This window comes from Anguilla rostrata, chromosome 11 (genome assembly GCF_018555375.3).
Source record: "Anguilla rostrata isolate EN2019 chromosome 11, ASM1855537v3, whole genome shotgun sequence".
NCBI classification, from domain to species: domain Eukaryota; kingdom Metazoa; phylum Chordata; class Actinopteri; order Anguilliformes; family Anguillidae; genus Anguilla; species Anguilla rostrata.
The window spans coordinates 16,271,255-16,286,403 of NC_057943.1; the positions used below are offsets into that span (position 1 = coordinate 16,271,255).

General features: G+C 39.1%; 1 protein-coding gene across 12 annotated transcripts in view; it reads left to right on the forward strand.

Annotated features, from left to right (window-relative positions):
• The window catches only part of LOC135234092 (ERC protein 2-like), a 232,480-nt gene that overhangs the window by 93,558 nt on the left and 123,773 nt on the right, over positions 1-15,149 (forward strand). For 5 of the 12 annotated variants that reach the window (XM_064298255.1, XM_064298254.1, XM_064298259.1 and 2 more), the window contains 4 exons: positions 1,791-1,931; positions 6,865-6,903; positions 8,546-8,575; positions 9,879-10,072. In XM_064298255.1, the coding sequence (XP_064154325.1) occupies positions 1,791-1,931; positions 6,865-6,903; positions 8,546-8,575; positions 9,879-10,072 (404 nt within the window). Of the gene's footprint in view, positions 1-1,790; positions 1,932-6,864; positions 6,904-8,545; positions 8,576-9,878; positions 10,091-15,149 lie in introns of all 12 variants that reach the window. The other 7 variants (XM_064298257.1, XM_064298262.1, XM_064298261.1 and 4 more) reach the window with 5 other exon arrangements.

The window sequence follows — 15,149 nt, forward strand, 5'->3', positions numbered from 1 at the left end:
AGCAAAACATAAAAAACAACAATAGTTGTCTTACAAATAACCTAAGATATAAAAATATCAAATGACAGCAGGAAATAACATGACATAAAATATCAAGCCTGGGCAAATGTTGAACTGACTTTGACTTTGTTCTTTTTTTATCTATTTATTTTTTTATATGTACAACATTCCACCAGTAATACAACACCTGAACCCCATATTTAAAGTTTTAACATTGATTGTTAAAGTAATTCACTTTTTACCACACAACCCCTCCTCAGGATGACCCTGTCACTTTGTTCTTGAAAAAGTAATTTACAGCTCCATCCTTTCATTCCTGACCTGATGCCAGGCGGAGTTCTTACAGTATTGTTCCAAAAACATGCTCAAGCAATCTTTCGGTATATTAAAATTTATGAGACTGCTCTAAGAATGTTTTCTTTAATATTCATTATGTATCTTCTGGTACAGTATACACATTTTGTTTCAGAATATTGTTTTTTATTGAGCACCAAAAAGGAGCAACAGGTTAATTCTGGAATCAGTGGAACTGTGGAAGCTTACCAAAAGTTGATAAAATATAATATAATTATTTAAACATAATATAATATAATGAATGATTCACTTAGTATCTACAGTGACACAGACCAGTGCTGGAAGTGGGCCTGTACCGGCACTGGTGCTCTGCTCTTTGGAGTACCGTGTCTTTTTCTTGCATACCAGCACTTATTTTAAGCTCCCAGTACTCAATTCTGCCCCCATCCAACCATTAGCACTGTTGTAGTTAGTGGTAGTGCCAGTGCCTGAACGGGCCAGTGTCAGCATACGTTCTGTTCGGCTCTATGATTTAGTCAGGGTCCTTGCCTTTCTTTGCTGCATAACATGCTGGTATGACATATGATATATCACATTTTGATTGCTGTAGACTTGTGATCACTGACAGCACATTCCAACAACGTACAAAATCTGAAGCTGGCTTTAAAAGCAACACAGCACAAGTTAAATACTTGCAAATGTAAAATGGATGCCATGTCTTTGTGTTGGGTGTTGCAGTGTCCAGTGAGCCTACATGTGTGTTTGCTTAAATGAAAACAACAATAAAAACAACAACAGTTTAGTCAATGTAATGTTCTGAAATGGTGAAATAGCATATACATTGTTGAAACATTGCTGAGGTCTTACTTGACCAAGGGACAAAATAATATTTTCATGTGGCTTTACTTTTTGATTAGGTAATGGCAGGAACTCTAAGTTCTGAATGTGTAATTCAAAAGTTTACAACAATCAAAATGCAACAGGTTAAGATAAGTCATTATGCGAAGGACCTGAGCTAATAGTTGAGCTGAGCAGATTGTATACCAACTCCGGAACAGACTGGTGCACCATGCCGGCACGCATTTTTTTCCACTTAAAGCACAGACACAACTATGCATTCCTGTGTCTGTACATGTACACTGTGCCTATTAACACTTTCCCTATGATAATTGAAACAAAAGTACCACAAAACTCTTGACATGTGCACAGTGTTGTTGACTGTGCCCTAATACCTCCTTCCTGTGCATGTTGTGAGGGGAGGTAGTTAGCCAGATAGCTGGTAACAGACTCAGAGGGTTTTAATTGATCTGTACCTTATGTTTGCACATAGATGATGCATCTAACGGGTTTTCAAGAAACTTGGAGGAAATTGACGGGAAACTGACAAATTGCATGCATGCATTGTTATTCTTGAACCATTTCACTCCAGTCCCCCATGTAGACATATGTTAGGGCTGATCTCACTGACTGTTTGGCATGGTTTTGTCTCGTTTCAGTCTAGTTTAATTGACTTGAAAGAACATGCGTCGTCTTTAGCTTCGTCTGGCCTGAAAAAGGACTCCAAACTCAAATCCCTGGAGATTGCCATAGAGCAAAAGAAGGAAGAGTGTAGTAAGTTGGAAACACAATTGCAAAAGGTAGGTAGCAGCTGGAATGAAACCTCCTCCCTGGCCCAAATTCAGAGCCGTTCGGTGGCTCCAGTCGGCTAGCATGCAGCGATGTTTCACTTTGTGTAAATGAACAGGCAGGGGTGTTTTGAGCAGGGAGAAGTCCTGATGAGTATCGCAGGGGAGCGAAACAATGGAGGCTGTGTCGGTGAGAAAACAAGCGTAAAAGCAGGACATGAACCTGAACAACTATCGCACTATCGAACCCCCCTCCTCCCACCTCTGGGGCTCAGGCAGCCACACACTGCCAGGTTGTTTAGACTGGGCACAGGGTCTGGGTTTCTGAATGGAACTCTATGGTACAATCATTCATATTTCAATACAAGTACAACATGGAGCATTTTTTACTCAACAATGTAACTGCTTTAAACACCCAAAAACTACAGGGCACAGCAGCTCAACGGTGATTTCAAGAACATCACAGTGGCCGCTCTCATACTGTGAAAGTATGCAATTTCTTTGCCCTGTTATAACAGAAAACTTGGAAGTGTCTTTTTGTCTTATCTTACAGTAGAATGGCTGCTGCACAACTGGCTGGTGCTAATGTCATAAATATCACGGTTAATGGTAGTAATAAAGAAAACATTGTAGCCCTGCGGCCGCGCATTGAGCGGGATTAAGTTTAAAACAAGCAAACGTGATGTATGTACATGAGTCACGTTCATGTGTTTAAACTGTGCGTGGATCGGGAGGGTGGCTGCTCACAATCAACAGTGGAGACCTTGTGCCTAGCAACAAAGATGGGGAGAAATGGAAAGCAGCTGCGAGGTTCGGAGGGATTTCGTTATCGCCGTGTGTATACTTTCGCCGCTGAACCAGCAATTTGGCATCCAGACATTTCAGAAATGTTTCGCATGATAGAATGTATTCTCAAACGCCTTAAAACACTGCAATAGTATGTACACTGCATCAGGAAGGCAAGTTTTCTTCCTCACTGCAGTCCACTCAGAAAAGCGGCAGCAAAGTCTGTCCTTTGACTGACTCTGGCCTCTCATCCCCTGCTAGATAGCCAGTGGGTTTGGGCAGTGGAACCTCACCCGAGTTCCTCTTTGGGTTTTATTGTTGAAAGAGATTTTAAAAAAGCCATATTGACCACGTCCTTCTTTTTAACAAGGCCTTTTAGAGAGCGTCTCGCAAACTGGGACTGGCTGCCTTTGATCTTCCTTGGCATTTGTCTGTCCAACTAGCTCTCCCTTGTGTCTCCTCTGCCTGTCAGCTTTAGCTTTCCCTCTTAGTGTTTTTCCATTCTGGCGTTCCAACCTCTGCTGCTCAAACCCTTGTCCAAAGTATCCTCAAACAATCTTTTTTTTTTTTTTTCCAAATATTGCTGATGTTATCCTCATTATTGTTGCTGTTGATGTTGTCATTGCCAGGATTGTTATATTTTTATTGTTCTTTATCTGTTTATTTTCAATTTGGTTGTTTTGTCTGAATAATTGATTGCTCTGATGTGCATTTTGGTTTGAGGGTGAATCATTCCCTATAGGGCTTTTTGCAGTTGTGTGTGTGTACGTGTGTGTGTGTGTGTGTGCGTGTGTGTGTGCATATGCATGTGTGTATGTTTGTGTGTCTGGGTATGTGTGCGTGTGTGTGTGTGTGTGTGTGTGTATGCGTGTGTCCGTGCGTGTGTGTGCGTGCGCGTGTGCGTGTCTGGGATTCAGTGTCATTTAAAAAGGCTTAAAATGTTTTGGTGTGAAACTGAGGTTGTTTTTATACACACCGTTTAGCTAGTGGGACACCTATTTGATGTAAAAAAAACTATGCCCATTATTTACTTACTGAGTGTCCCATGAGCCTCTGTACATGCTTCATCCTTCACAGTCTGTAACTTGTTAAAAATGCATTAGAGCTCTTCTATACTAATATGCATGACTGCAAGTCAGAGTCTCCTCCCTTTTTAAGTTTACTGTAGCATAATGCAGTTATACTCAAAGTTTATAATCCATTCCAATCCACCCATGGTTGATAGATAGATTGTAGCTGTTTAAGGAAATTGTCAGTGCGTCATAGATTTTGAGAAATATAAATATGAAGCACAGCAGCTGCCATACAATTACAGTGACGCCTATTGGCTGTGAAAGGAATTAGACAGGAATATGGCAGGTCTGCAGTGTTTGGGCTGTTCAGATTTTGGTCATAGCTTTGGATCTTGTTTTGGGTGGAAGGAGAATGACTTTGGTCAGCTCTGAGTATACTGCAGGATGTAGTATGGTCTTTAAAGGTTGTCCAAGCACAACCCAAAGAAAGCTGCCTTTGAATATTCCCTTTAATCCATCATGCATTTTAATCTGTGATGCGTGATTGTGGCTGAGCACTGGTAGGCCTTCCTCTTTGGGCATTTTTCCTTCAGTTGGAGAGATGACGCATTTAGACTTTGCACTTGCAGCATTTTTGCCATAAACTGCTATTTGTGTGTTTTCAGGATCTTAGTAAAGTGAGAACTGTTTGAAGCTTTGCAAATTATATTTCTTTACCAGTGGAATGAACACAACATTAGCATCGTTTTGATGTTGTCGTAAGGAGTGCATTGAACTTTTCAAAGTACTACAAGTTGAGTGGCAGACATAAATTCATGCAGATCTTAACCAAGGGAAATATTTGATCCTGGCCTGAGATTTGAACATAGCGAAGCTGGAACCAAAACAAAGTAAGCAGGCATGGGGGAATCAGCCGTCACATTCTACTGTACATGCACATACATCGGAGTGGCGTTCTGCTCACTTCCTCTACTGTTCTTACTGCCAACCTGCCCTTGCCCCCACTCTACACAGAGATAGCGCTGTGAGACATGAGAAACATACAGGGGGAGGAGTTATGTTAACCAACAGCCAGTGCAGTGTGGTGATTTGTTATTTGCTCTGAACCAACTGTAATGGGTTCTTTTGTTTGCATAAGGCCAAGCGAATTAGAGGGAGGCAGTAGTGTTAATTGTTTCCTAATAAATTGAGCCATCTTCACTTTAAAGGGCAGATAAAGAAAAGACAAAAGTGGATTTCATATTTTCATAATATGTGGTGTCATAAATTTCTTGCAGCATGGTTTTAAGTCATCATTTGTTGACAAGAAAAGTACAATCAAGAATATTATGTCTTACAGTTTATTTTTATTACAGTACAATCATAAAATATGATGGCTTACTCATAATTTATTATATATAAATTGTATTGTGTGCAATTCATATTATGTATTAATCAGTTAATTTGACTGTAGTTCAGTTATGTTCCTTTTGGCAATGGTGTCCATTGTGTTTTTGCTTAAAAATATTTTTCTTGGTGGTGCACATGACACCTCACCAATAGGCTTTGCCAGAAAAGATATTTCTCTTCACTGTGACTTCAATCCTATTATTAGTTCAGCTCATTTTAAAACTCTAAAACCAACAGGGTGGAAAAGAAATTGAGCATTAATGAAACGATAATGCAGAGCAGGTCAAAGTTGAATGGGCATGCTCTGTTAGATTACACAGAAATTAAATGTTACATCTGCAAAAAATAAAATGTGGCCCACTTCCCATAATGCACAGCACGACGGCTAAATGCATTGGTTCATTAAACCGCACCTTAGAAGTAAACATAAAATAAAAAGGATCACTGTGCAAAACTTAGTGTTTATTATTATTATTATTATTATTATTATTATTATTATTATTATTGTTGTTATTATTATTATACCAACCTTCAAATAAATCAAATTAAGGAAAAAATACATTGACAAAAATGCATATTATTATTATTATTATTATTATTATTATTATTGTTGTTATTATTATTATACCAACCTTCAAATAAATCAAATTAAGGAAAAAATACATTGACAAAAATGCATAAACATTATGCATGTAGCTGTGAGAAAATATTAAAAATCCATTTGACTGTGCTAAAGGAGAGAAAAACAGTGACGGCTCACCTACTTTACAGTATACTGTATATGCAGTATTGGATATTGATGTGGGGTATGGCTTTCAATTAGCTCTTTTACACTGACGCAAATTGGCTTCTCTGTTCATGATAAAATTAAGGTTACATGACCAAATACCCTGTACAGTAGATGAACAGTCGGCAGATGTTTAATTTTTTCCCAGCACAAGCAGTTACAATGAAAAAGCTGTAATCTGTAGTTTAGAATGCTGTCACAACACGTTTTCAGTGATCGACAAGGATTTAGCTATGTTGATATACTGTTGATATACTATCTCCTGTTGTTTGTAAACCTAATGCAGTGCCCTAAACCTAACTAAGAAGCAAACTAAATCTCAAGCTGTTAGAATCATTCAGTCTGGAATTAACCCTCAAATACCTTTAATCACAGGAAGCAAAGATTAGAGTTCATTATAAATGCATAATGAAAAATAGATTAAGCCACATTTTATGAAGTGAACCATTAATCATTTAAATGATATCCAATGGAGTTGTGCATCTGAACAAATCTGTAAGATTAGTAAAAACTAATTCAATATTGCTTGCATGGTAACATGCTTATATATTAAAGGGAAATATAATTAGTCATTTGCCATTACAAGTAATTAGGTTTTGCTGCATGAGTTGTGGCAAAAATGCTTGCTGCAAGTCATTCTCTGGTAGTGAATAATAAGAATATCATGATATATTGGCAGCTTTCTTTAATTTGTGGGTTGTTTGGGGTTTTGTTTTTATTTGTTGTTTCTGAGAAAAGTAATACAAAACCTGATATTTATTACTTCAGTTTCTTCTGTTGAAAAACAAATTCAGAATTATGTTTTTCTCCCTTGCCTCCCATTCACCCCTGTGGAATGTTTACTAAATGTTTCTGTTTATTAACGACTAGCTCTTTTGTGCAAGCTCAGTAGATTTGTCCAGCTAACAATTCTCCTGGATCTCTCCTCCCTTTCCTGTCTGCTTCATTCCTCCTCAACTTTGCAATGTAGCAAGCAGAGCACTTGTTCAATCAGACGACTAAAAGTCCAGTAAGTCCTTTTGCAGAACCTGCCAGATGTAACATATAAAAGCATGAGGATCCACTACCCCGTACGTGTACTGTGCTGCACTGAAGCCTTAGTGCTACGGTCATAAAAGAAAAATGTTAAGACTATAACAAGACATATTTCACTTTCACCATAATGCGCCAAAAACAACCTCAAAAGACTTCCGGGCCTGTGTAATTGTTTGCATTTGTTTGTGATTCGTACTGTGTGTGCACTTTCTTCCTGAATGAGCTTTTCCGATGTCTTTTCCTTTATGTTGCACCACCTTAAATCTTCTAGGCGCTGTCATTGATGCATGCTTATGGTCGAATTAAGTTTGGGTTAAAATCGACAGAACATGGTTTTTTAATACACCACTCCGATCATACAATCAGGTGACGTTTCCTTTCACGCTGTATACTCTATATGCTGTTCTTAATATATGACCTCTATATAACCTACATGTCGAGTTCCCTCCCTACATACGCTGTTATGAATGTCAATGTATCAGGGGAGTTACTAAAATTACATTCAAGAAATGATTCCTGAGACACGCTTAAAACAAATGAATAAATAAAACTAGAGTAGTCAGTAAAGTGAAGGGAAGTGCCTGAAGCTGAGGAGGCTAACGTTCACATCAGATCAGCCTGAGAGAAGTCTGTTCAGTCCCTTGAGCCGTCGGCCTTTTCCACACTGTCACACAGTTGGGTAAAACAAATCCTGTCATCTATTCCTCGACCTGGAAGAAGGCATCTGTTTCATATATTTATATATATATTATTATTAGTTTTTTTTTTTTCAAAATTTAAATTAAAGACTGCTTTTAATGATAAGCAGTGCATGTACATGGCGGTTGTTACAGTTTGCATTCTTTTTTAATGACATGTTCGCAAGTTAGGTTTTCTTGAGATTGGCACAACTTCTGTCAGTCTTGAGCAAAAGATATGAAATTATGATAATAGTACTCTGTTAATGATTTTAAAAGACCTACTTCAGCTAACAGCAGAAGAAATAGGTCTAGCTGCAAGAAAAATGATAATTCTATGTTAGACTTCCTTTAGGGTTTTAAGAATGAATCAGTCATCATGTTTTGTATCTCAGTGTGTACCACTGTTGGAGTAGGAGAATATTTTTGGTGGTCTTATGAAAAGGCTGTCAAGAAAAAATAAATTAAATTTCATTATGAATTTGAAGAAAATGATGCCTTTCTTGGAGATATTCCTGCTGAGAGAAGCCACAAGACAGTTGGAAATAAAAAATTGACATATTCATGTTTCCCCAATAAGACATGTTTCATATCCTGCATTTATCTTTGAGATAATTAAATAGCTATTTAGAAAAAAAATAGATGCCAATTCCCAATCCTCATGCTTAACTACATGTTACAATGTGAAAAACAAAATAGAGAAAAAAAAATGTAAAAGGTGCAAAAATTGAATTCCAAATATTCTGTTTGTTTGAAGATTATTTTTATTTATTTTTAAACAAGAACAAACCCATTGCAAAGACTTGTTTTGTGTTGTGGAAGTCCTGGTGTTGCACTGTGTTCCCCTTGTCCCCGTGGTCGTGCATGCTTTGTGGAGAAGAGACAACTTTGTTCATTGCCTCTGCTTGCCTCGTTTTCCCCCTTGCTTGCTCATCCAAGACTCCGAACAGGAGTGACGGGAAACAAGCGGTAGGCTCAACCTGGCATCGCCATTCGGGTTTCATACACCCCCCCCCCCCTCCCCACCCCACCCTCACCCCACCCTCCATCCTCTCACAACCCCATCGTCGCCGTGCCCTTTTCAGACCGAAATGTGTCAGTGTCTGCAGCCGCTGGATGGTTCGACACCTTGGGTTTGAAAACCGGCTCCATAGTCCCATGCATGTTTTGTGCTCTCATCTTTGGTCTCAGGGTTCTACTCTTGTGTGGTCTGCGGTGTCTTTGGCTGACGTTGTTGTGTGGTGTGTCTGTTATGGATGTTCCCAAGTGTACTTTTTGCCTGTTTATTTATATACAGACAGCTAAATGAAAAATGTAGAAAAAAGCTATTTTATAATAGTAATTCTTAGCTTAGCTTAATTTTTGTTATGTAACTTGTGGACTTGGACATGTATAAATGTATTTTCTGACAGTTAAGACACTAGTACTTTACATATATATTTTTTAAATTGTACTTTTCAGACTTCAGAAAAAGTATGCCCTCCTTATGTAGTTATTATGGTAAATTGATTACTAAATGGGGTTTAAGTGCAAGGGTTAATGTAGTTCTTGAGCTTTATGAATATAATTTATTTTTTAATATAAAAAGCAAGAGCAATAACATAAATATACAAAATGTAAATGAAAATATAAATATTTTGTATATGTAAATATTTCATATTTTTATGAATATAATATTGCACACAAGATCAAGAGCCATAGATATATGTGCAAATATTTTACAGGTAGAGCCCATGCTGATAGTTCTGTTCTGAAAATGCAATTCCCTTCAAGGTTAAAATTTGGAAAGATATAAAATTCTACAAGGTAAAAGCTGCTATGTGGGATTTATTATTTAAATGTACAAAGTAGATCTAGTACAGGAATACACAAACAGCTCTAAACTCACAGCTTTGATATACAGTACTATACAGAAATGTGATATTGTCAGAAAAGAACGATCACAACTGGTGTTATTTTTACATATGGATTTGCATTTTCAAGGCACCTTGTCATGTTTCGCAAGATGTGTGTTGTGCTGTGTTCAGGCATTGCAAATCAGGACCATTGATTGGATGTATATTACCTATCTGTGGGCACTTAAATTGACAGATATATATGTGCATATGCTGAACCATCTCATTTCCATCTTAAATTTATCATAAATGAACCAATAATTATGTCGTGATTGTGTTGTGGTAGTGAGAACATAGCCGTACACAAGCCAGCTTTTTATGTTTCTCTATGGTTTTGTCTTTTGGAACATCTGTGTTTCTTATGTGAAATGTGTAAGGCTCATGAAGCAGAGGAAGTGGCGAGGACGAACCCGGAGGTCATGGAAAAGGTCAAGCTCCTGGAGAAAGAGGTGGCTTACTACAAGGATGAGTCGGGGAAGTCCCGCGCTGAAGTGGACCGGCTTCTGGAGATTCTCAGGGAAGTGGAGACGGAAAAGAGTGACAAGGACAAGAAGATAGCGGAGCTAGAAAGGTAGCAGACCTCCTTTATGTCCAATTAGCCCCAGAATGGTATGTGGGGGGGGTGCTCATTAGTGCTGTTTTCTGAAGTGAATGCAGTGTGGCTGTGAATTTATTATATGCTTTTCTTTTGTAGTGGGAAGTGCTATCTTCTCTGTTACTGTAAGCAATACTACAATATCTGTTCTGGGCTTCTGCTTTATTTGAAAAGGGGGCTGTGGGGTGCCATGTCCTGGCTATCCTAGTGACCACTGGGGCTGTCAGTTTGACAGGACAGCACATAATTATTTGCAACAGCCAGAGAGGCAGGTTTGCAGTCGGCATACTTAATACCCCAGATACACTTTGAAATGTTGGATCACAAAGAAAGTTATAATCGCGTGCCACACTGCCAAACAGAATCAGAATGACGGTTATTGAATTTTGGGGGTTGTCCATAACCGTGTCTGTTTACCTTGTGAAATAGAATGCCCCAGTACCTTTTGTGGTCAGTTGCCCAATTTTAGAGGAAACCTGAGGAACCCTGGCCAACTTAAACTCGCCCTACCCATGGTGGGATGAAGTCCCATTTGTGACTTTCCAGTCACAGCTGGCTTATGACATAGCCTAGGGTTGAGCCTGCTACATTCTTCCAGCTCTTCAGAATTAAAAGATGCACTCAAAATCCATGAAAGGGACTCCAAAGTAAACTATATATGAAACAGAAAGCTTTGTTTTCAATCTCTAAACAATAACAGCAACAACAAATAAATATTTATGTATTTTACAGTCCTTGCAAATGTGAGTGATTCCTTATGGAGTTCAAAAACTAAACAAACGCAAGAATGTAGCCATGCCTTGTACCTGCTGCTGTGTGCATACATGCTGTATCAGCATATCCAAGCAACTGCACTGACTGTTGAAATCATATAAAGTCTCACGTCTCTGACAGAGAATGAGATTGTAACACAGAACTGTGCAATATTTAAACCATTTAAGTAACAGTCTTATAGGTGACTCTTTTTGAAGGCCTCTTGGCTGTGAAAAGCATGCCTAAAACCCAGCTGTTCTTGTGGTAATGGGTAATTACACAATTAGGTCAAAGACTTTTCTGTACTTTGTACAGAAAAATGTTCTGCTTTTAGTTGGAAAAGGAAGTCACTCCACTTACACCACTTTTATGAGTTATATTTATTTATTATTGTTGTTTTTTTCCTCTATATTTTCATTTGCAGACCTGGGTGAGTATACATTTACTATATGTTGTTTCCTCTTACAGTGCTGCATTCCTCTTATGCACATGTATCTGTCATGAATAGTGGATTTCTTAATTTGGAAAAAAGCATGTGAACCTTGTATTTATATGTAATGAGAAGATCATTTGTTTGGCTCTGAACTACGTTCTTATCCCACCAATAAATATGTTACAGCTAGAATACATACATACAAAATACAAAGGATGACAAGCTAGTGTTACTGAAAGGGAAGTTGGGTTTGCCAAACAAATGCGACTTTCATTCGATAAAACCTCAACTATATATGTATGTAAATGTACATATATAATAACCTTGCTGCCCTTTCTACGTATTTTCTGAATCACCGTTATGAAGTGTGCGTTTTGTTTCTCCCTGTTTTGGTCCCACTCACATCTCTTAATGAATACTTGTATTTTGCAGTAGGCATTGTCCTCTGCCCCTGACAGTGATGCATAAAGCATGCCTCCCACCCTTGTTTCATAAGTTACTAATATTCTGCATAACCCTGCAACTGCCTGTCCTCTCAAACATCTAATTTTGTATCCGTTTCGAACACAAATACTGCTAAATTGTATTGGCAGGGTAACATATTTTTTTCGTGTTCACCATCGGATGCTAGCTCCTTCTATGAACTGCACATGTATTTTCATGTATCAAATCGACAGACATTGAGGAAAATAAATCCGCAAACGAATCAATAAATCACATAATTATCTCATGAGCGTGAGAAACTCTACAATGCAGCCCACTGGCATAGTAAAAAAAAAAAAGAAAGTAATAAACTCATTAAAGAGTTTGTTTTGTTTGTTATTTAAACTGGCTGTGTAAGTTACGCAGTAATGTTTCTTTCTTAACTGTGAATTAGAAATTATTTGGGTCTGTTTATGATTTTGCGCTGGGTGCTAATCCAGCTCTCTCCCAGCATGCCGCTGGTTTCATATATATGAGTGATTGCTGGCATGGATCTTGGAAGCATACCAGGGGGTGGCATGCTACCTGATCCAAAAAAAAATAAAAAATAGCAAAAAAACATATGATGCACAATTTTGATCTGATGTATTGATTTGCTTCTTGTTTTAGTTACCAGCCGTTCATGCCAAACTGTCAAGGTTTCTATGTGAATGGCCAAAAAATTAGCTTAATTAAACATTGGTTTGTCTGAAGGTGCATATGTCTGAATAAACAGTCATAATGGTGATATTGCCCAACCTTACCACTACTGACACCTCCCACAACTGCAGTCTGAACCTATAACCACACTCATGGACTCATGTGGCTGCCATTGGCTGTCCTCTCACCGTCAGGGCTTCTGTGGGTCTTCCACCACTTTGCCAGCTGTTTGTTTGAACGGTCAGTGCTCTTTTCAGCTCATCTTTAGGCTGGCACCCTGGGTGGTGAATGTGTACAGAAACTCAGTGTAAGTCTGGGAACTTTTGCAGTGTGTGGGTCAAGAAAATCTCTGGTACGGTACAGTGGGATGCAGCGGGACGTCTTCTCTGAAACATGCTGCTGTGTGCAGGATACCAGTGTCCAGCAGTGAACACTCAACACTTAAAATATGATTGCTTTATAGTCATTTAAAAACTCAGTAGATGAATAAAGACAAATGTAATGCAATTAAATATGTAAAAGGCCTAGATCCAATCAAAACCACTTTAAGGGCTAAGGATATTGAGTCAAATAAGATTTGCATTTAGACATACTGAATCACACCAGCATTATGCTTATGAGAAATGCTGACATGAACCTGGTTTGTGCTCAGGAAGGATTGACAATCCAGGAAAAAGGTACAATTGTGGCCTGACATTTTATGATACTCTTTGAAATGTAGGATCTACAATGAATTATGATGATATTATCTATTTATTTATTTAATTTTTTTATATGCTATTGCCATTAATATTGTCATTATATTACCAAGGCAGGAGAAGGAGGAAACTACTGTATGCTATCCTATTGCTATGGTTAAAAGATATAAATATTGAGCACTCCCTCATGTCGGAACAATGCAGCTAGAGTTATCATTAAGTAAAGACACAGACCTGACTAAACATCCAATTAGAGGGAACTCACTGTATCATTCATTCAGTGAAAGGTAATCTGGGCTGCCACATCCAACTCCCTCTGTCTTATCATGCAATGGCAAGAAACGAAACAGCATTGAATTCATCTGGGAAGGTTTGTTTTCCTTGCAATGACTCACCATTGCCTTTGATGTGGCTTGGTGGGTTTGGTTGAACCCAGGGTAAAGTGTACTCTCATTGTAAAGGAATGGAACCTTTCAATTTAGCATAGCTGTCATACTGATGCTAATTCTGCATGCCGACAAAGTGCATGCAGCAGACTGTTTTGCGTGCATATGTCGCATGTAAAAAGAACAGATCTATCCAAAACAGCAATGCTGATTTATCACTTAATTATATGTTCCATCATTTCCTCCCTCCAAGCGTGTCATCTCAACATAGTCAAGGTTGGCTCTGTCTCTGTGTCTCACGCACATGAAGCAATCAGTGTGTGTATAATGACCTGTGTGTTTCTGTGCCCTCCTCCGTCGTCTTGTCCTGACCTCCACCCTATTTTACCTCCCCACCTTTTTCTGTTCCTCCCACATTCCCTGCCCCTCACCACCCCTCCCGTGGCCCTTCACCCCTTTCCCCTTCCCCCGGTTGTGGGGCAGAGCACCCCCCGATCAACACCTGTCAGTGTCAGCCGCCCCGCAGCAGATAGGGGGGCTGATGTGGGATTTCTGGGGAAAGTGAGTGCTCTGCCCTGGCATGTTTTTCAGCTGTGCTGGGCCTGTGCATCTGTGTCAGCATCCACGCATGCAGCTCTGCATGCCACCGTGCCCAGGGGCTCAGGGGCTCAGGGGCGCTCTGCAGGGTCTTACCCCACCCGCTTCCATCTTCCTGTAAACAAGGACTGCTGGCGCTGTGCACAGCCTCTATAAATTCACTTAACCTGACTTAACCTAGCCTAAATACTGGAGCCTAAAGACTATTAACACTCTGCTTAAAACTCATGCTCTGACCCTTAATGCACCCTCTTCACCCTGTAGGGTTACCCTTAAAACACCCTGTGATACTATTTCTCATGTTGACCCTAAACACGCCGTCCGCACCTCATACACTGACCTTAAACACTCTACAGCCCAGAAGTTAGTCCTAATCATTTCATCTACTCGGCATGCACTGATCACACATCATGTACAACCACCTTGTGTACTGACCGTAGGCTCTTCTTCTGCAGTAAACTTCAAACAGACTATAAATACACCCTCTACAGCACAAACACTGACTGCAAATAGACACTCTGCCACCATCTCACACATTCACTCTAACACATTCACACACCTTCCATACTTTGTAATGACCCCAAATCCATTCTTCAAACTTTATGCACTAATCCTAAACAGTTAATCTAAAGCTTACACTGTGAGTTTAAGTGCACCCTCTACATCTCACACTGACTCGAAAAACAACCTCTGCGCCGCTAACACTCAAACGTAAATGGTGACCCACATAGGACTCTAGCAATGCCTGTGACAAAGCTCCTGTGTTCATATTCTCTATTTGAGATTCCTTTCCAACTCTTTCTGCTCTAATAAAGCATTGAACATAGTGTTGTCTTTGTGGGAAGGAAAAAACAGGAGATTACTAGTGCACACAGGTATGTTCACAGCTAAACAAAGTAGCATTTCCTTAATACATAAACCTACCAAGTCGGCATTTAGCTTTAAGATCATATGCTGTTTTAACATCTGACCATGTGTGTTTTTTTCCATCAGTTAACTCTTGTAGCACCTGACTTCCAACCAGCTTTTGACAATAACGTAACAGAAAGCCTAACGGAATCTCA